The 21778-nt window shown below is 43.9% G+C and overlaps 1 protein-coding gene across 1 annotated transcript; it reads left to right on the top strand.

The window, feature by feature from the left end:
• Nucleotides 1-209: 209 nt before the first annotated feature.
• LOC121832913 (diacylglycerol lipase-beta-like) lies at nt 210-16608 on the top strand. The gene is made up of 7 exons (XM_042294824.1): nt 210-214; nt 440-690; nt 7010-7201; nt 9325-9509; nt 11320-11466; nt 13758-13870; nt 15117-16608. Exons 1-7 carry the CDS (start codon nt 210-212, stop codon nt 15244-15246), a joined length of 1023 nt encoding a protein of 340 aa, XP_042150758.1. The 3' UTR covers nt 15247-16608.
• Nucleotides 16609-21778: the final 5170 nt, after the last annotated feature.

Raw genomic sequence — 21778 nt, forward strand, 5'->3', positions numbered from 1 at the left:
GGGGACACCAAATTCAGTTGAACGCTGACCCATAACTCGAGTCCAATTAAGTCTTGTGTAGCATCATTTTGATGCCGCTAGTCTGCTACTTGAAACTGCCAGGAGCCAGCCATTTATCACGTTGAGGATACGCAAGATTGCTCGAATCGCCATAAAGGTATATGCAGCGTTGTTCTATTTATTAACCCTGTCATTCGTTTTTTTTAATCATGGGGCTGGAAGGCAGCGACGCTGGTTCATGCCCCCTCCTTCGTTTTTGTCTCTGCTTGCGCATACAAGTTCCCTACGTGTCATGCACCAACTAGCCTGAAAACAAGTCGCGCAAGACCATGTTGTTGCTTAGGATAATGACGACGGCAATGATGATGTTGGTGGTGCTGCTGCTGATGATAATGAACCGGGTTTTGCTATCGTCACCATGACGTTGTCTCTCCTCCAGGTGCTGCACGTGCCTCCGCGGCCCCAGCGAGAACGTAACCGGAGACAATTGCTGTGAGTGCCACCTGGCGACCGTAAAGCACCTGACCAAGGTGCCCCCCGAAGACCTGCTCTTCTCGTGCTTCGAGAACGGTTTCTGCAGAGTGCCCTTCTACGTGGCCCTTGATCACCAGACGCGCTCCATCATGGTGGTCGTCAGGGGCACCCTCTCGGCGGACGATCTGCTCACGGACCTCACGAGCGTCCTTGAAGGTATTAGTGCCAAGACGTTTGAATGGCGCCCTCTTGTGGCTTCCGTTCGTGACGTCACGACCAATTTTGCCTCGCCGTGACGTCACAAGTAGTGATCCTCGATACTTGCCGTCGGTTTCAAGCGATAGGTTCGAATTTGTTTCTAAAAACACGGGGGAAGCTCAAAGAGGTAATCTTGAATGGCAACTAAGCAATTTTTAATTAATGAAAATTGAATATAATATTACATACTTAAAGATAGCTTTGCTCGCACATCGTTTGTTTCCTTTGGATTCTAGGGCGAGCTATTGAGGACATATATGTCAATTAGTTAAATAGATTATTACTAGAAAATGTTGCCGCGTGCTTCTCAATTGCCTTCTTCAATAGTAACGTTATGAGAGTGATGATTTCACACTGTGTCCTCAGCAATATAATAAAAAAGTGAAAAAGAGCTTTCTCAGAAATTTTCGTTTTAAAGGGTTTTTAAAATAACATATTTTTTCGTGCAGACTGCTTATTTCTTTGACACAATATGAAATAAAAAACCTAGGAAAGTTTTTGTCCACTTCTATATAAGAATACTGAGTTCGCGGTGGAAACTTTCACACTCTTAACTTTAATATTAGAGAATAAAAGTTTGAAGCACGCGTAAATAGACTTACTCGTTCAATTTCTAAATAAATAAATAACCATTTCTAACTTTCTTGGGCATCAATGCCTCAGCGCATGCATTATAATTCCCGGGAGTATTTTAGATCACAATCATAAAATATCAAGAAGCAGTAACTACACTCTTGGACGCATGTAATTTTTATTTCACAGCATACTTCTTTTTTGCACTAAATTTTGTGGGTTAATTTATGAAATCGTCAATTTCTGTTTTTCTTGACAAAACAGTGTAATGTTCCCTGGGACTGTAATTGCCTGGGTATCTAGAACGCAAAATCAAATATAATATTGATATTTCCCTGGAAACTATTTATGGTGGGGAATGTCTCAGGAAGTTGGTCATGCTGCAGCTATGATAACTTGTTCTAGAATCCCCAAGAACACAGGGAATATGAAAACTAAGTACGTTTGAATATGCAAATTTTGATTCCCTTTAAGAAAAAAAAAAAAAATGGTTGGTACCCATTCAAGATGGTCGCTGTGGAATTGGAGCTTTAAACCAACACCCTCAGAGTTCCTGACGCCTTAGCAAGGCTTCGTAATCGGATTATGACGCGTCCAAACGCACCCCAACTTAGCAAGATGGCAGCGCCCTGATGCCGGACTGCACTCACTCGCCTTCTCTGTGGGAAAAAATTGCAACATAATACGAAAGACAATGAAAAATGCACGTGCATAGTGCCAACTGTTTTAGAGTTTTGCATTGAAAAAAAAAAAATTACTGCTCTAGATGCAAGTACCTGCAGCGCTTATAAATACAACCCCAGCATTCTCTTTGCCGTTTGGAATTTTTTGTTATGACTGTCTTTTCGGTACTTTAGGGTATAGCCGTATAAAAATCAAGTTAGGACATCAAAATGCACATACAGGCCGTTTGCATTTAAATTCAAATTCTAAAAAAAAAAAAAAAAGGTTGAGAGTTAGATTAGTGCCATTTTCGCCATGTAGTTATCAGGCTCGGTGGACATTAGATCAGATGATAATCGTTATGATAAGTAGACTGATTAACTAAAAACAGTTAATATAATTTGCTAAAAAATATGTAATGTTGTTTTAGGTGTTAATTGATGAATGTTAATTTTTTTTTTTATCACGATTTGAAAATTGCGACGCTTAGAAGAGCGAATTGCTCATTTCAATCATGCTGTAACTATTTCGGCAGCGTGTCCTTGGTGGGTAGGCAGACGATACAAGTGACCAAGTGACTGGAACGACTACGTCACTCTTCCAAGCGTCATTGTGGGCAAGGCTTGAGACCCGCTTTCTGCGCACAATTTTGAAATCGGGCGAAAAACCTGAAATTGTATTTAATAATATCTAAAAAAAGCATTACAGTTTTGCAATATTTTTCGACTGGTCTGGCCTTCGCCAGACCTGCTTTCGACTGGTCTGGTCTGGTCTGACCTGAAATTGTATTTAATAATATCTAAAAAAAGCATTACAGTTTTGCAATATTTTTCGACTGGTCTGGCCTCCCAATTGCAAGTGCCGTACATACTTCAATTGCAACCTGACCTCTAAAACCAACCATTAAAATGTTGTTGTTTTGTTTTGTTTCTTTAGACAGTGTGTGTATATGTGTACGTGGTAGGTGATAACTTCTGACCGAGCATTCTCTTGCTATTGTTGCCACTTTCCGTTGTGTTAGCATTGTGTAAACTGTAAATTGTGGTTTCTTGTTAGTATAGTTGTGAACAACTTTGTCGCATTGACATCCCTTATGCTGCACCTTTCCCCCGGTCTTACGATGCCTTCCGTGAGAAGGTAGTAGTATCAAAAAATAAATAAAAAAATTAAATAAAGAAATAAATAAACAGATTTTATTTAATTGGTGAACATATCATGACGATTATTTCCTCATCTAATGTTTGCCGAGCCTTATAAATGCATGGTGAAGACAGCACTTGTCTAACACTCACTCCCCTTTATTTTTTTAATGCGTTCGAATTAAAATTCTACACCCTGTATATCCTGTATCCACCGAGTTAGAGGAAAAGATAAACATAATATTATACTTACCGTCATCGCGTCAATATTATATTTCTTCTTCTTGATCCCCGGTATTTTGTTTTCTGTCTTGAGGTCCACAGACGAAACCCAGACGGTTAGAATATAGAAAGAAAAAATATATATGATTTCATCTCAAATCGGACAGTCTAAAAGAGTCTAAGTTTTCATTTTGACGAAAAAAAAAATGTTTTGCGGGCATTTCTCAAATGAAGGAAGGCGAAAAACCGCATGTTCCACCGGATTTTTGTTCTCGAGTTACGAAGCCTAGAAGCCACAGTGGCAGAAACTAGTATTTTTGCCTGCCGTCGCTGGTTGCGTGTTTGACACCCTCTGCTGGAGCCAGTTTTCTTCCTCCACCTTCTTAACTTTTTCCCCTCCTTTAATAGGTATTATAAAGATAATTTAATATATTCAAATATTTTTAGTAGTATTTTTTTTTCTAAACAATATGTCAGACTCGTTGTTCAGGTCGATTTTTGGTAAACTTTGACAGGTCCCTACTCTGTCTGTACTTAATGTAAATTTTCTTTCTTGAACTCTATACAAAGCCCAAAGCAAGCCCATAGTAGATATAATAATATCATTATGATTTGTTGACTAGCCGCTCCGCCACCTTCACGTAAACATTGTGAGAAATAACAAATGTTGAAGTTTGGAATCGATTTTTCTTAAAAACCCCATTTTTTTACAATTTTATTTTTTTATGTTTTCAATATAGTGGTCGACTATAAGAAAACACAATCTAGAATTGTAATATTTTGGTTGTATGTCCTCTATCTGAGCCGCGATCGTGGGAAATCTGTGCTCACTTGACTAAAATACAGCAACCTTACCCGCATTGTGTGCCCCCACGATTTTGAAAAATATATTTTTATTTTCGTTTACGTTTCTGAAAAAGGAACGTAAAGTAGGCCGAGCTTGTGATATTCATTGTAATTTCAAACTTGAAATAAAAGAGAAGCCATATAAGCACACTACAAAACAATGAGTAACAAGTATATACAAATCAAAAGGCCACGCAACATGTCAAAAATTGTTTATATGTAGATTAGAACGGTTCAAAGTAAACGAGGGTGGCCACTGATTATCCACCTATTACGATCTGAATGATAAATTGTCACACCATTCAAATCTGGTACATAAATCTTCTGGAAGTATGCGCAGGGTTTTGTTCTCCTCATATCTTGCAGATCGGCGACGGTTGACTGCACAGTTCTTGCACCTCGCTAATATAGAAATGCACGCACAGAACCCGTAAAAAACACAAAAACATCGACAGCACATTTTCCGAAGGCAGTAATTTTTTTACTAGTACGACGTAACTGTGAATCAGTTTTCGCACTGTAGGAGCCACGCAGTCCACGGGTTTAGATTTCAACATGCCGGCACGCACTTATTATTGATCTTCTGATTTTCGGCACACAAAGCGGTACTGCATGCCTTGACACGTGTATGCAACTAGTCTGGGTTTTCGCCAATCTTTTCTATGGCAAAGTTCAATGCGCCTTCCTCGAGTGTCTTCCTCCACACGTGTGAGGATCAGATGCCCCTTGGTGGGTTTACCTTCTTCCACTTTTTTTTTTTTTTTTAGCTCCCGGAAACACGTGATTTTCACTTTGGCAATTGAGAGTAGAACGATCCCGTTGACTTTCGCTCTGAGTACCTCAACAAAGCTTTGCGCGTTCGTTATGGAGTACAATTCTGCAGTTGTCAAGTTACAGATGGATACCTGGTGCTTGAGCACTTTCCCCACTCCATCACACGAGCTTTTCCCGTGCTCTGATGCGGAGAATATCAACTTGGTGACGACATTAATTGTATTGAATTCGTATACCTGATGCCTGTTTCTGAAGTGGCTTGAAGAACCGTATGAAGTATAAACGAGTTACGTGAAAATAGGCAATACTTCCTCCAGCCACCCTTCAACGACGTTGAGCGCAAAGAGTGCATGGGACAAGTCATGGGCGATGTTGTCGCTCACGTAGCCGAAGCTTAACGTTCCCTGTTCGGTCGTAGCCTGGCAGGTAAAGATGGAAACCATCTTGCTCTTCCATTGATGACCTAGCACCGCGCGCCAGATCACGACCCTCCAGTTTCCAGCAAAATCGAAGTGCAAGATGGTGGCACATTGACTTCACATGCGCTTTCTCGAGCCATATGGCTCTTCGCTGCGCGTATAATGAAGAAGTGGGGAATGTATTTTTTTTTTTTTTTCAACTTTTGAAACTCGTTAAAAAATTTTCCAGAAGATTTATGTACAAGATTTGAATGGTGTAAGAACTTATCATTCAATCGTAATAGGCCAGATAATGAATAGCCACCCTCGTTCACTTTGAACATGTTCTATATAGAAACAATTTTTTTACGTCTTGTGTGGTGATTTTGATTTCTATATACATGTTACTCACAGTTTTGTGGTGTGCTTATGTGGTTTTTCTTTTATTTCAAGTTCTAAATGACAATGAATATCACAAGCTCGCCTACTTTACATTCTTTTTTTTTTTTTTTTTTTTTGAAACCGTGAACAAAATTAAAAACATATTTTCGAAATTGTAGTGGCGCACAATGCCGGTAAGCGTTGCTAAATTTTAGTCGAATGAGCATACATTTCACACGATTGCGGCTCAAGGAGAGGACATACAACCAAAATATTTCTAGATATTTTTTTTGTAGTCGACTATTATACTTAAAAGTATTTAAAAAAATACAAATTTACTAAAATGGCGTTTTTGAGAAAATCAATTTCAAACTTTCAACATTTGTTCTTTCTCACAACGTTTACGTGAAGGTGGCGGAGCGGCTAGTGAAGAGATCATAATGGTATTATTATATCTATAATGGGCTTGCTTTGGGCTTTCTATAGAGCTAAAGAACAACAATTTACATTAAGTATATAGACAAAGTGAGGACCTGTCAAAGTTGATCAAAAATTAACCTGAACGAGGAGTTTGACTTTTTTTTTTAATAATGTTTTAAAGTATTTGATTACAGCAAGGCATATAGTGCCTATTAAATGAGTTAAAAAAATTGACACGGGGAGGAAAAATATATCGATATATATATATATATATACCAAAGTTTCAGAACGAACCGTCATCTCATTCAAAACATTCGAAAGTTATAAGTGCATTTCTAAAATTTTATGTTGGAAAATAGGGCCCATTTTCGGTAACTGGTGCCATCTTCGAGGCTTATGTCGGCCGTCATTTTCCCATTGAAAATATCCCCTGAGGACTACTACAAATGGACCAGAGTGAACGCGCATGCCGGAGCCCTTTTGGGCTTTATACGGGATGCACACATAGCGCACCTAATCTAAACTCTCAAGCTTTGCTTGTTGCACGAATTAAAAAAAAAAAAAAAATAAAAATAAAAAAAAAATCACTTACAACTTTTGAGTAAGAAAATGTTTGTTCGGAAATTTTGGCATCTTGTTCGGACTCCATCGTTGCATTTTAGCGGAGAAGGAGCATTCAGCAAAGCGTCGTTTAATTTTGCAATAAAAAAACTTTTTTTTTTGGGGGGGAGGGGGGTACATTTTGTACAGAAGGCAAAGTGAGACGGACCCATGTTATGTATCAACTGTGTGGCATAGCCATATGCTCCCCTCAAGCATCTGCCTCAGCTGGACCTCATATAACTTGGTTCTCCCCTGCAGAACTTCCCAACGGTGGCGGCATCTTCCACCGGGGCGTGCTACGGAGCGCCCAGCGGGTACTGTCAATGCTCGACAAGCCACTGGCCGACGCCCTGGCCCGGCACCCGGACTACGATCTGGTGACGACGGGCCACAGCCTCGGGGCCGCCGTGGCCGCCGTCCTCGCCTACTTCCTCAGGCCGCGCTTCCCAGGTACCAGAGCAGAGGGGCCTGGAGGTCTCGCAGGCAGTCTTGTGCACGCGTTGCTCGTAAAAAATAACCGATTACAATTACAGTTACTCTTAGTGAAAAAGTATTCAATAAACCGATCTCACCAGCCACCTTGACTACGCCACCATGGTGGCGTAGTTCCCTCGATGCCTTGCGGAAGCTCGCTTCCGCAATGCATCAAGGGAACTTTAGTGTTTCTGCACGTGCGACAACCTCGCTGGAGCTCTGAGCGTGGAGAGCACGAGAAGGCGCACGAGCCCTCTCGCGCGCTGACGTCTGCCTCTTGTGAACTAAGGTTATGGCAGTATCCTGCATGCACGAACGCTTTGTGAGATCGGTGTATTAGATTACTTGATTACTTGAGAACGAAAGTAATTGGCCGTCACTTTTCCGATGGTAGCTAATCATGTCATTTAACACTTCAAACCGTGGTGCAGAAAAGAAAAAAAAAGAAGAAAGGTTTAGTCGAAGGAACAGGCACAGAAGGGAACGTCCCAAACTCAGCTAACCTGGTTTATCTCTCAAACATCCTGTATATATTCCCGCACAGCCACTCTGAACCACCTTCTACGCAGAGATGTCCTTTGTTGGAAGCATTTTCAAACACACACAAAAAAAATATACACGTTCACAAGAGCCCCCAAGCACACTATACGATTATTCTCGACCACCTTCTACGCAGAAATCTCCTTTGTTGTCGGTTTTGAAAGAGGGTCCTTTGTACTGTACATTCTTGGATTGGACTTAGGCTAGGTGACGCAAGCTACCGCCTGTTATAAAGCGAATAGCCATTAACTTCCATCCATCCATCCATCCAACCGAATAATAAACCACTCATTTTCTCAATCCACCAATTTCGGTAAACCTGTCGGGGACTTGGTTCAATGATATCTTGGCAGCAAACTTGTGCAAAGGGCGCCATTAAAAAGGGGATGGGGAAATAGCAATGGTTACAAGTAATTCTAGTACTTCCAAAAGTACTCATATTACTCTCTTGATATTACTTTCTAATAAATGTATTCAAATGATTAGAAATTCATTCCAAAAATAATCAATTACGAGTAATTTGATTACTTGTAATGCACCCGGGAAAAGATAGCAAGGGCCACAGAATTGGGGCTTCTAGCTGTTTCTGTTCCGCAGGTTCATTTCCAAACGTAGCCACGTTTACTGACACAGCCTTAGAAAGTCAGGGACTGGAGGGTCCCAACCATCTTTCTATCGCTCGGTAACCAATCATATTGCGGCATTAGTTAATGAGAGCGCCGAAGGACCAATCACGAAGCAAAAAACGCAAATATAATGAGCCCCACTGCAGCCTGGGCTTCTTGCGCTACCGGTGACAAAACGTCGAGGTAGACACGCTGCCAAAAAGTCCTCCAGAACGAGAACGTGCTGAAGGCGCAGCATCATCAGGGTTCTTTACCTGTCACCGACAGTGTGTCGTGTTTCACACTGCCCTAGCGAATAAAAGCAATGACGTCTGTTCTGCTATATCTGTGTAGCTTAGTTGACGTAGTGAAACAGCCACTGGGTGGAAAGACAGCACCGCTCGCGTCGTGGCAACACCTTATTTGTACGTCCTTAGTGCTGTTGCTTCATGAACCGATCATCGGAATCCCGACAATTTTCTAGTGTTCTTTACCGGCGCCTGTGACATGTTTTTTTTTTTTTTTTTCGTATCTGGCACACCTTGATGTATGGTGGGTACCAGAGGTTGAGCACACCAGTCAGAGGTTGCAGGCGCCATAGTCTCAAGGCAGTGATGCCAAATCTGTTGTAGAGCTTATACGGTCACTCGCAAAGGACGTGGTTCACTGGCTGAGAATTTCCTCTTAGCCCCTCGGCCAATGGGAATCGAGCATTAGCCGACAAGAACGCTAGAAAACAAGTCACGGAGCAAACATTTCGTGAGCCACGTCCTCCGTTTCGTAAGCTGTCACTGCCACAACTTGTCAACACAGTGACAACCAATCATCTTCGGCATCGTCTTCAGATGGCAAATGGGAGATTAAAGGTGACTACGCCGTGAACAGGTCCCTTTTTGAAGACGCCGTGTAAGCTGCGATCGTCGGCACCAATGTCCACGGCCCCGATGTTTGCAGGTGTTCGCTGCTTCGCCTTCTCGCCCCCTTCCGGTACGGTGGACGAGACGAGGGGTCTGGCCATGCGGGACTTCGTGATGACGGTCGTGGTGGGAGACGACATGGTGCCCCGGCTGGGCCACAATCAGCTCGAAGCTCTGAACAGGGAGATGGTGTCCGTCCTGCTTCAGTGCGACATGGCCAAGGTACGTACTGGACTACGCTATACGTGAATTCCATTCATTTTCGATCATGGTTTAAGGAGATAATGAAACGAAATGAAGAAGTACCAGGACAATATCGGTAAAGCAACGATAAAATTGACGAAGGGCACAAAAAAAATCTGTACAAGGAACCCCCTAAAAATTTTGCAAGGTCTTTTTTTTTTTGTGCGAAGATTAATAACGTTTTAGAGAGCACTTATTCTCGATCCAAATGTAGCGCTAGCGGTCGTAACTAAATGCAAAAGTTTAAGAAATAACATTCATCTTCGTCAAAAGTGATGCGATCTTTTTAACATTTCAATGGAAAAATGTTTGTCCCGCGGAGCCTTCGATAGGAGTTTTTTGGAGGGGCACACGCTGTACACAAAAAATCCGTCGTGTTTGTGTACATCTCTTCCATGTATGCCCTGTTATTTCTTTTTTTTAACACTGTTTTATTTATTTTTTTATAATTCTGTACCAACTAGCCCAACTGAATGTCTCGCTACCATGAGCGATACAAGAAAACGTTTCATCTCGCAGCAACACGTTCACTGCAGCCAACACGGGCAGAAGCGGCCATAAAGGAACTCGGAATGCTCCACGGTAATATTTAAGGATCACTGACAGGGTATTTTTGCTCGCCAAGGTGTTTATTTTTACACGACACAAGAGAGCCCAACTACCCAGAACACAGTTTGCGGATCAAAATTTTTTTTCTTTTCGCCCCAAAAACTGCCGATCGAGAATTGGCCGGTTTGAGTCGCGCTCACTCTCTTCTCTGTGGTCACGTGCCGTTTTCTATGGTTTTAGACACAACCACCAAATACGTGATCAAAGTCGTCGGTCATCAAAGACACACACTCAGTATTAAAAATAGAAACAACAACTGTGATAATCATTTTTTTTTACTTCTAAAAAACGGCAAATACATTGATTGAAAAAAAAAAAGAAAGTTGCACAGCCACGTAGTTTTTTTCCTCCCAGTCCAGTTTCAATCTCGATTTCAAACAACGAGTTTTTTTTTTTTTTTTTTTGCTTTGCTTTATTAAAATTATAGGTGACACTCTAGCAAAATATTGATTGGGTAGTCTTCTGACATTATTACAAATCACCTAACCAAAATTTAAAAAGAAATTTGGGGGGGTGTCAGTGTTCCTTTTAAAAGCCATGGTCAAACTGCTCCTATATCGCACAAAGGGCAATCTGGAGACAGCCGGAGAAGTGTTTCTTCCTCGCAGATACAAAAACTGTCTGCAGGCATGTTTGAATCATGTATGAAGTCAACATGCTTCGAACATGGCTGAGGCATGTCCACACTCCACAGATGTCATTGGGTCTGCTTCAGACCTCGTGCCTTTTGTATAATGAACGAACAGTAATGTCGGTTTGGGAAGCATACTGATACATTGGGCGTTACCCGAGCATACGCAGAGCTCTCTTCTGCCTAGATACTTCGTATCTTTCACCTCGGTCGCTAGAAGGTTATTGCGACGGATTCGCCGCGATGTGTGCGGTCTCCTGCAACACGAAAGACCCTCTCGTCGATGCAGTTTTGCGCGGCGGCACTATAGGAGCACTTTGGCCAGCTGCACTTTATTTCTGGGGTGAGAATAGAATGAAGGTTCTTTTTTTATATTTCCTCACCCCAAGGAATGTGGGCACGCATAGAAGCGAATCCAGCGCAGCTACCTGAAACTGCCTCGTCAAACGGGTTCTTTCGCATTGTTGGAGCCTTTGTTGATGACGTATGCTCCCGAACGTCGTCGATGCGCCGAGGCCGGTGGTCAAGAAGGCACTTTGTTCCCCGCAGGACGACCTTAACTCCCAGGGCCTGCGGTCACTCTTGTGTGGTATCCGGATGACACCCAAGCTCTCTTCGGACCCAGCCAAGTTCGAGGTCATGGGTGCCCCCACCGGAAAGCTGGCACCTAGCCTCGAAGTCAAGAACCCCAAGCCAGTGAGTGAAACTCGCAAGTCACAATTACTCTATCGATGATGACGACCTCAGTGTTCCCCCAACAAAATGCGTTTCTATACTTCGCTTCAGCGTAGGTCCAGACGCAGCCGACGCTGCCAGCTAATCGGACCAACCAAACAGCGTCAAAAGCGCAAGTCACCGTTTATAATTGGTTTGGCAGTTATAGAACACTACGGAAACAGGAGGAACACCATGAGTGTGCACTTTTGACGCTGTCTGATTGCTCCCATCAGCTTGTAGCGTCGGCAGCTGCGTCCGGACTTAAGATGAAACGAAGTACAGGGTGTTTCAAATAGAGGCTGCAGGCTCTTTAAAGTTTTTGTTTTCTTTTTTCACTTTTTCCTCAGGTAAGTTCGTTTTTTGTATATTTTATAGGAAACAATGTACCAGCTGTGGGCAACGCTGCACAAAATCATAGTGCGATAAATTAAGAAACTCTATGTTTTCGATCGATTTAAAGAGCCTGGCCGCTATTTGTAGATGACCCGAAAGCAGCAGGAAACCTGGCGCTCGTATTGGGGAAAAGACCCAACCGTCACGCTCCTAGCGGCTAAGTGGCGAGCTACACCCACGGGGACAACGACATGAATTGTCATAAATGATTTGTTTGGATTTCTGACGCAGTGCTCGTCAGACGTCTCTAACGTTGCGTTAGTGTTGAACAGGGGCACGTGTTCAACCAGTGAAACACAAATTCAACGCGCAGGTCCCACCCGAACAGTGTCAAGGCAGCCATGTCCAGTCATAGCCCCAAGCTTGATTGAGACAAATGACGTAAATAATTAAATATGCGGGTCTCGGGTAAACACCGAGCTCCGAGAAAAACAAGCTGGACAAAGCGCCCCCTTTGTTTCGATCTCCTCGCCAATAGTATACTGTAACATAAGTTCCGCACTAGAAGCCAATGCGGGCTTCTGCTGCAGCCCTTCCGTAACACTTCGGCGCAAGTGTGGCCAAAGCACGACGGAAGGCAACAGGCCCGTGCTGGATCTGCAGAGCTTCTTCAGATCTTACGTTGCAACAGAGTATGGTCGTGGTTGACCTAAGTCACCTCGTCAGGAGGCTTAGGCCGCATTTTTCTCCTACATCCCAGGCATGATTGTCTAAATTTTGGGTTCTCAAACTGAGTACCTAGGAACCGAAGTGTTCCTCGGAGTACTACCACGGGTTCCCCGAGCTCCCGAATTCCCATGAACATCCTTGCCCCTAAATAACGAAAAAATAGTCAGAGTGCAGGCGAGCTTGGTGTAAGTTGAACATAATTGTGAACCTGAGTTCGGGGTAGGAAAAGGAAAATGCAAAGGAAGACAGAAAAAGAACAGGGGACGTCTCATCGTTGCCCTTTTTTTTTTCTGTCTTCCTTTGCGCTTTTTGTTTTCCTACCCCAGTCTCAAGTTCATCATGTTCCCCTAAATAAAATGTATTTATTAAGGACTGTTTTAGGAGATCTGAGCCTCCCATTCACACATAACTATGGGTCAATCAATCTTAATTAATCTGCAGACTTGTTTACAATGTCCGTAAGTGTTTTTTTTTTTTTGTAAATTGTTTGTAAGTTTTTGTAATGCATCAGAGCGGAAAGTGGAAAGGCCATCTGTCTTCCATTAAGGGCTGCAGGGGTTCCTCAAGATGAAGACGATTGACAACCCTTGGTGTTAAGAAACGTCCATTCATTAAAATGCACGCCGTTGGTGTTGTGGATAGGTGTTGTTGACCAAACAGAATGATTTTTTTTTAATCAATCATTAATATTAGCAGGACGCATCTAGCGAATGGCGAAACCCGTAGAACGGTCTTGCTCCTTATACGGAGAGGAACGGAAGGAGAGGAGGAGATGGGAGAGCCACGGTGTCAGAGCCCCGAGCTTGTACTTGTAGGGTATTGGGTGTGCAATGAAAGCATAGCTTCCTTTGTCCCTACCCGCTGCCTCCCTACAATCAAAACGAATACGAGCGCCGCCTGCTCCTCAGGCTTGGCGTTCGAACGCTCTTCTTCGCTCTGATTGGAGGAAAGGCAGCTGGCCCCGGCATCTACCCACTAAACCATTCAGTCAGAGCTCGGCGCTCTTGACCTAACCTCGCGCTCTCGACTCCTTCTCTCCTTCGGTGTCTCTATGTACAGACCGATCGCTGCAATTCACCGGTGTGCATTGAATGCCGATACGCGTCTCGATCGGCAGGGACACGTGTACACGCGGGTATCACAGCGACAAACTCATTAGGTCGATTTTCCTTTACTGTCCAACACATGCTCGCTCGTGTCGATTGCAGGGTGTGCGGCCAGCGACCATCGACGAGATCCTAGACCGTGCCCTCCCGACCACCAAGTGGCCGCTCATGCTGACTCCTGGCAGGATCCTGCACATCGCGCGAACGGAACACGGGTATCGTGCACCGCGCCCTCTTTGGAATCTTGTAGAAGACTTTTGCGTGAATGCTGCTCAGAAATACACGGAGTACAGCAGCCAGTGCTATTTAGCCTGGCTCGCACGTTGGTTGGCGTTTGACTGTGACCGAGTTCGTCGTGATCTCTCGTGGCCGCCTTTAGACGAGAAAACACACCCCAGTCGGCTAGTAATCTGTTTATTAGTGGGAAAAATCAGGACTGCTTTGACAGATATCATCTAGCCTAACCACAAACCTTGTCGTTTAATGTCTAACCTCAAACCAGTGGAACACGCTGGCACACTGGCGCCACCTGTGAGGCAGTCCTGGAGCTGCGTACAACTACGCTGGAGGCGCACACCTCCCATTTCCGCTCACCCTAAAATAAAAAGACAGCATTCGCGAGTTCAAATCTACGCGCTATTGATGGGAAATTGTCGCTTATAAGACTGCCTGAAAGTGTTTCGGGCCCGTGGTGAAAGTATGATGCGTAAAAAATCTGGGAATAAACGCAGGTTGGAAGTGTTCCAGAGGAACCCGACAGATGGCGCCATTGTAGTGCCTCGTTGAGTTAATTTTAATTAGAAACTACGGCTAGGTGGCGCGAGCCACCGCCTGATTTAAAGGTTTCAGCCGTACCTATCCATCCATCCGTCATATGGGGTCACGAGAAATCGCAGCACACTCGGTCGAAGTCCACCGCAAACGTGACCCACAGCCTTTGTGAGAGCGAGCGGAAGCCTTCTCCAAGGATCCTGCATTCTCTGTGACACAAGGTGTAAATGTATCTTTACTATATATGGACTACGTGGCTATTATAGCTCAGTATATATCCATTCGTCCCCCTCGCTGGCTAAGCAGTTCGAAAGGAAATCACTATTCGAAAATTTTATTTTATCTTTCTTTTTTTGTAGTTCTAAATTATTTTTTCCTATAAAGCCAAAAACCAAAAATGCAGATACTTTATAATAGATCACTAAATTTAAGTAGGGCTTTAGATTATTGATTTACGGGATCGTTTAGCATAGCGCCGAAAAGCTTTGCGTACGCACGGAAATAGGTTTGTCGATGCATGCGACAATCCAAAACGCGGTTTAGGCTGGACGCATGCGCAATGACGAGGACGCTTTATTTTGAACACGCTAAGCTGTTACGCTTGCTAATAATTAAAAAAAACGCTAAGTTTGCGTGGAAACATACCATTAACTCTCTGCTGTCGGGCCTTTTTTTTTGTTTTTGTTTCAGGTACCGGATGTACTGGGCAGCGCCAGAGTACTTCGACCACGTCGTCATAAGCCCGCACATGATGGGAGACCATCTACCAGACGTTATTCTCCACGCGCTGCGCAGTGTGACCAGCACCACATACCTCTGAGGACCTGGTCGCTCTACGGCGACGGACAACGGACAATGCTCTCGGACAATTCGTGACTCGCGCGTGACGTCTTCTTGCCATGCTGGTTGTCACTGCTACTCGATCTCGACGTGGAGAACAAACTCGAGCGTGTTCATGCTCGAGGCTCACGGGACGTTGAAGTGTTATCGAAGGTAGGAAGCCCAGGCTGGAGACTCGTGGCTGGATCAGAGTCACGTATAGAGAGAGCTTGGCCAATAGGAGGCGCGAGCAGAGCCAGGGCGTGCACCAGACGCAGATAGAGGGCTTGGCGTGCTCTCTCGGACAACCAGAAGCCGAAAAGAATCCCCTAGCGGTGATAGCGAGAAACAGTTTTAATAAGAGCATAAGGGTTGAATGTAGTAACTCTTTATGGTTGAAAATATGATGCGCCTGATGTTTCGATTGTAATCATGCAGAAAAATGTAAAAAACGAATGTGCCGCTCGAACTTGGTTTTCCTCGGACAGAGTGTGACCGCTCGGACGGCAGATTCCCGGCCCCCAGCGCCTGGCGTACGGATTATGTCGATCGCTCCACTAGTCGCGCTCTTCCATCGTGATTTTGGATGACCGCGATTGAAACATCACGTGCACCATATTTTCAGACACGAGAGTTACTTATTAATTTCGTTTCTCGCGACCACCACCAGGGTATCATTTCCGGCGTCTGGTTGGCACATTCAGATTATGAAGACGCCCTGCAACACGCCCAGCCCGCTTTCTGCCAATGGCGCCTCCTCATTTGTCTCCTATACATCCCAGTGAATGGCCAAATTCTCTCCATATACGGCTCTGGGCTGGATGACTGAAGGAAGACTGAAGAACCTCCTGTCTGAGCCTGAATCTAAAGCTCGCCTTAAACAGAGCCTAAACGTCGCGTTCGCGACGCTTATGCGAGACGGCCAGTTGGGTGAGGACGGGCATCTGACAGGCAAACATATTTCGTATCATATCCATTAAACAGTGTTCGAGCACATTAACGTTTATGTTTGCCGGTTTGCCAAAAAACATTGTTCGACGTTGCCCGACGAAGACCAGACGACACGCTGTCCTAAGCATCCACATGGAAGAAGCCTCGGCGGAAGTTTCGCCGTTTTTGAGGCAAGTTCCACGTGAAAGCAGACGCCAAGAGTGACGAATGGATAGACCAACGCGCGGCTCTGACGTCACGCCGCTCAGGTAGCGCTGCTGTCGACGCAATGCACGCCCACGAGTACATCGCGGAAATTTAATTTCTGCGCACGCCTGGTGTCCGGTGCCCCGCCTGGTGTCCGGAAAAGCGGGCCTGTCTTTGCGGTGCCGCGGCTTTTCTGGACCAATAAAGATTATTATTATTAATATTATTATTTATTATTATTATTATTAGTGTTATTAGTTTATCATATTTTTTTCTTACTAACAGTTCTCCGGTTGTGGGTCAATATGTTTGCGTTGCTGAATTTAGCAAAGGTCCTACGACCTTTAAAAAAAAACTTTGTTTTATAAACATAACATTTGACCCGATATCAGCCGGAAATGTGAAGGGTCTGTATTAAAAATAATGAGAATATGACCGGTCAGACCATCGTGTAGGTTGTTTCAATACCATGGACACGCTCTAACATCGCCGGAATAATTTTCACCCGAAAGCAGCGGTCTCGAATGCATACTGGTAGACTTTCTGGTGGACTTTCAAAATGCATACTCCTGTGGAAAATGTGAGCAACACCCTTGACTCCCCTTCCCGATAGGCGTAGCAGGCAGACTACGTAGAAGTCCGCTGGCTCCATTTATCGGGAGATGGCGCCGCAAGCGCGACCCTCTGCATCGGTCTGCGTTGACTTCCGCAGTTGACTATGCTAAGGGCGTTGATTTCTTTTGTCACAAGAAGGAAGCCCTTTAATATCTCACGAAGTGAAATCCACCAAAAAATACACCTTTGATTAAAGTTATGAGATCATCGCACCAATTTTTCCGATCGATTTCAGCGCGAACCCGTTAATAATAACACCCTTTATGTCGCAACATTTTACTCTTTTTTTTTATGTATATTTGCGAAAGTGACACAAATTAAGCAGCTGAAAACACTCGATTATTCGATTAACTTTTTACCTCGTATGCCGCGCAAACTAGGTATGCATGTCTCGCAGGCTGCAAACGTTTTTTGACAGACAAAAGTATTGGTCGGTTTTGTGCATCTTTAAACTAAAAGAAAGTTTCTGAGAATGCTAACACCATATCGGAAGTTTTACACTCAGCAGTTTTCTCCGCCACCACCCACGAATGAATTTCCTTTTCGGAACCATTTTTATGGCCTCTGTCATTAAAGGCATTGAACAAGCAATATTTGAAAGGAAACGACTAGCTGAAAGCTGAACGAAAGGCATACTAATTACAGGATGGAACATACTCTTTGTTTGAAGACAATACTAATCAACAGGAGTAAGATACGTGTCTGTATCCGTGGGTGCTAAAAGGATCGCAATATAACCATAATGATATCCGTAGAATAAAGTTCTACTCTGGCTTTAATTTTCTCCTGTACTCTTCCCTCGCTCTTATTCCTTTCATTACATTTGTGTGTGTTCTTTGAAGTATTTCTCTTCTCATTTTAAGCGTTTCACTGAGTGCCAGCTCAAATCTTTTTCTTAGAACAGCCTCTCGTTTTCTATCTTTGTGACATTACTTCCCCTCCTTCGGTCGTAAAACATGAACAAATGATTGCGCTCTGACACTATCAAAAAATTACCCACGAGAAAGTATAACTTCGATGCATCGGAGTATCCGCGAATCGGCAACAAAATACCCCATGAGACCAACTGAGGGAACGCTATCCGGAGCAGTGATGTCAAAACGCCGTGCTGTAATATGCTCTGATTGGAGGGATAGTGGGTAGACTTCAATGTGGATGCATTGAGGTCTACCCACCGTCCTTCTAATCCGAGGTTTTCAAAGATCGGCGTTCTGACGTAGGAGCGAGAGCATAGGCGCAGAACAACCATACCAAAGCGTAACCGTCAAAGAATTTCGATAAACGTTCGTTCCAACCAGGGGCGAATTCAGAGGGGGGGGGGGGGGGGGGGGGGTCCGGATGTCCTGACCCCCCTCTTAAATTCTGCATGTGTAAAAATTTAGGGCGTGGAAACGGGAAAAGGGGGGGAGGTAATGGGGGGGGGGGGGGGGGGGGGGGGAAGCAGGGGTGTCCATGCAGCACACCGTGCCTCGCAGCCTCCGAGACCGGCAATCCAAGAGGCCATGGACCATCGAAGCAAGTTCGTACGGCGCCCAGCGGATGGATGGATGGATGGATGAATACGGCTGAGCCCTTTGGATCGGGCGGTAGCTTACGCCACCTAGCCATTTTGTTTTACCATTTAAGCTTAGAATATTTAAATGTGAAATCTATATTCACTCCGCAGTGCAAAGAAAGTGAGGCTATGAAACCCCCTTGCCATCAGTGATTAAGAAAATACCTAGTTTTCTCTCGATTTCTGCCACCATTCACTTAATCTTTGCTTGGTAATCTCTACAGTCTTGAAATCCACTCTCCCTTCGCTGTCTCTAAAACCCAATGACTTTATTAAATCTATGTTGTCTTCGGTAGGCATAGGGTGAAGCCCTTTACAGTAGAGTATCAAGTGCTCAGCCGTCTCGTCCTCCTCTCCACAAGCAGTGCACACTGTATCAATTTCCTGGTACTTCACTCTGTATGTTCTGGTTCGCAGAACACCCGTTCTTGCCTCAAACAGCAATGAGCTTCCCCTAGAATTGTCATAAATGCTTTCTTTGGCAATAACTCTTTTGTTTAATCTATAGCTTTCCAGAGCAGTCTTTGTCTGCATTCCCTCTAGCCACCGATCTCTTTCTGTGGCCTTAACTTTCTTCTTAACTGAGACTTGCTCTTCCGTATCTTCGCTATAGCCCAAAAACCTTCCTCTTAATTTCCTAGTGCGCTGTCTCCACTTTGTGTCTACACTCCTCATGTATAAATAGCTGAAAACCTTTCGTGCCCATTGCTCCCCATCCATTAGCCTCAACCTATCCTCAAATTCTACCTTGCTCACCGCTTCCCTGCTCTCAAATGATGCCCATCCCATGTCTCCTTGTACTCCCTGGTTTGGCGTTTTGCAATGCGCCCCCAAAGCCAGTCTACCTACTCCGCGCTGTTTTATTTCTAGTTTCGCATGCACTTCGGATTTCATGCATAGCACTGCGTTTCCAAAAGTCAAGCCAGGCACCATGACCCCTTTCCAAATCTCTCTCACCACCTCATACCTGCTGTAATTCCAAAGTGCTCTATTTTTCATTACAGCTGCATTTCTGTTGCCCTTACCTATTATATACTTTTCATGGTCTCTGAGATATTCTGCACCATCACATATCCATACTCCTAGATACTTGTATTTACTAGCTCTCTCAACTGTAATATTCTGTATCTTCAGCCTCTCAACTTCATCCTCGTTAAAAATCATGACTGCCGATTTTTCGCTACTGAATTCTAAACCTAATTCCTCTCCTTCCCTACCACAGATGCTCATTAATTCCTGCAACTCTGTCCTGTTGTTAGCCATTAGTACAATATCATCCGCATACATCAATCCCGGTAAGGATTGCTGAATTTTTTGGCCTAGCTTACTGTAAGAAAGGTTGAACCCAAGCCCACTCTTCTCTAGTCTATCCTCCAATCCTCTCAGATACAACATAAACAGCAAAGGCGATAACGGGCACCCCTGCCTAAGGCCTCGTCTTATCTCTATTTTCCCTGTCGCCATTCCTTCCCATGTTATAATCACCTTGTTATCTTTGTAAATGTTCCTTAATAGTGCTGTTAGTCCTTCATCTAGGTTTAAGTTCTCCATTATGTCCCACAGGTTTCTTTGGTTCACATTGTCATAGGCACCCTTGATATCCAGAAATGCCAGCCAGAGCTGTCTGTTTTCTTTTTGCGCTATTTCTATACACTGTGTTAGAGAAAATAAGTTGTCCTCCAACCTTCTTTGTTTTCGAAACCCGTTCTGTAACTCGCCCAGTATGCCCTCGCAATCTACCCATTCCTCCAGTCTGTTCTTTATAATCTGCATTACCAACCTGTAAATAACCGGTGTCACGGTTATAGGACGATAATTCCTAATATCAGACTTATCTCCCTTTCCCTTATATATCATACTCATCCTACTAAGCCTCCATTCATCTGGAATATTTCCTTTTGTTATCATGGTACTCACTACCTCCCTTAGTTTTGCCTTAGATTTAGGACCCAAATTCTTCACCAGCTTGATAGGGATACCATCTGTGCCTGTCGACGTGCCACTAGGGACTCTTCGTTCCGCCTTTTCCCATTCTCTTTGTCCAAAATCCACGATGTCACAAACTGGACTGCTACTTCCTTCGGTTCTCCTATCTTCCACATGTACCCGTTCCCGAAATTTCTCCTCCATCACTGCTCCTATATATTGTATCGCATCATCTCCCTCTAATTGATCTCCCTGATGCGAGAGTATAAACCTCTGTCTAGCTTGCGTTGTTTCACCGAGTGAGTTCAAGTGCTCCCAAAACTTCTTGGCAGCATTTCTATCTTTCTTACTTACATTACTCATCCATTCCTCACCCTTTCTCTGAATTTTCGCATTGATCAAACTGGATGCCTCTCGGCGACATGTTACAAAATTGTCCCATTTTCTTTTTACTTCCGTTTCGGACTCCCCACTACGCTTGGAATACCTGTGTTCTCTAGAGGCTTCCTGACGTTTTTGTATTGCTTGCTTCACTTCTTTGTCCCACCAACTTTTTGGTCTATGTCCTTGCTTCCCCTTTCGTTTACTCTTAACTTTGTCTAGTTCTAGAGAAAAAAGCCTAGTTAGGCTCTCATAGGTCCAATCTGTATGCCCTTGCCCTGAAACTGCTGCCTCTATTCTTTCAACAACTATTTCCAACTCTTTGTCGCTGCAGAAAGTTTGCTTTGAATTATGTTGTCTAGTTTCAGCATTTACTTCTCTGGCAAAATTCAGCTTAATACGTTTGTGATCACTACCAAGACTTTTGGAACCTTCTTCATCTATTTTCATTACTTGTAACTTACCATATATTTTGTGTGACATGAGTACGTAATCTATAGTTGAATGCAGATTGCCAGTTTCCCAAGTTATGTGCCCGTCACACTTCTGACTGGTATTACATAAAACTAAGTCATGTTTTTCCACCAGTTCTAGTAATATGCTTCCAGTTGAGTCCGTATACCCATCCAGACCCTCAATATGGGCATTCATGTCTCCCATAATAATTATTTCGGAGCCTTCCCCTAGTTCACTAATGTCTCTTGATATGCAATCAATCATTTTTCTGTTTTCCTCTTTAGCACCTGTCCCTGTCCATAAGTAAACCACTCCAAGGACTGTTGATTCCCCAGCGACTTTTCCTTTCAGCCACAAATGTTCGGCGCACTCCTTTCTGATCCTTTGAAAGTTCATATTCTTCTTAATGAATGCTCCAATTCCACCTCCCTTCCTCGTTCCCTCCATTCTGTTGCATTCTTCC

Source organism: Ixodes scapularis, unplaced genomic scaffold (assembly GCF_016920785.2).
Source record: "Ixodes scapularis isolate PalLabHiFi unplaced genomic scaffold, ASM1692078v2 PGA_scaffold6__148_contigs__length_123643588, whole genome shotgun sequence".
NCBI classification, from domain to species: domain Eukaryota; kingdom Metazoa; phylum Arthropoda; class Arachnida; order Ixodida; family Ixodidae; genus Ixodes; species Ixodes scapularis.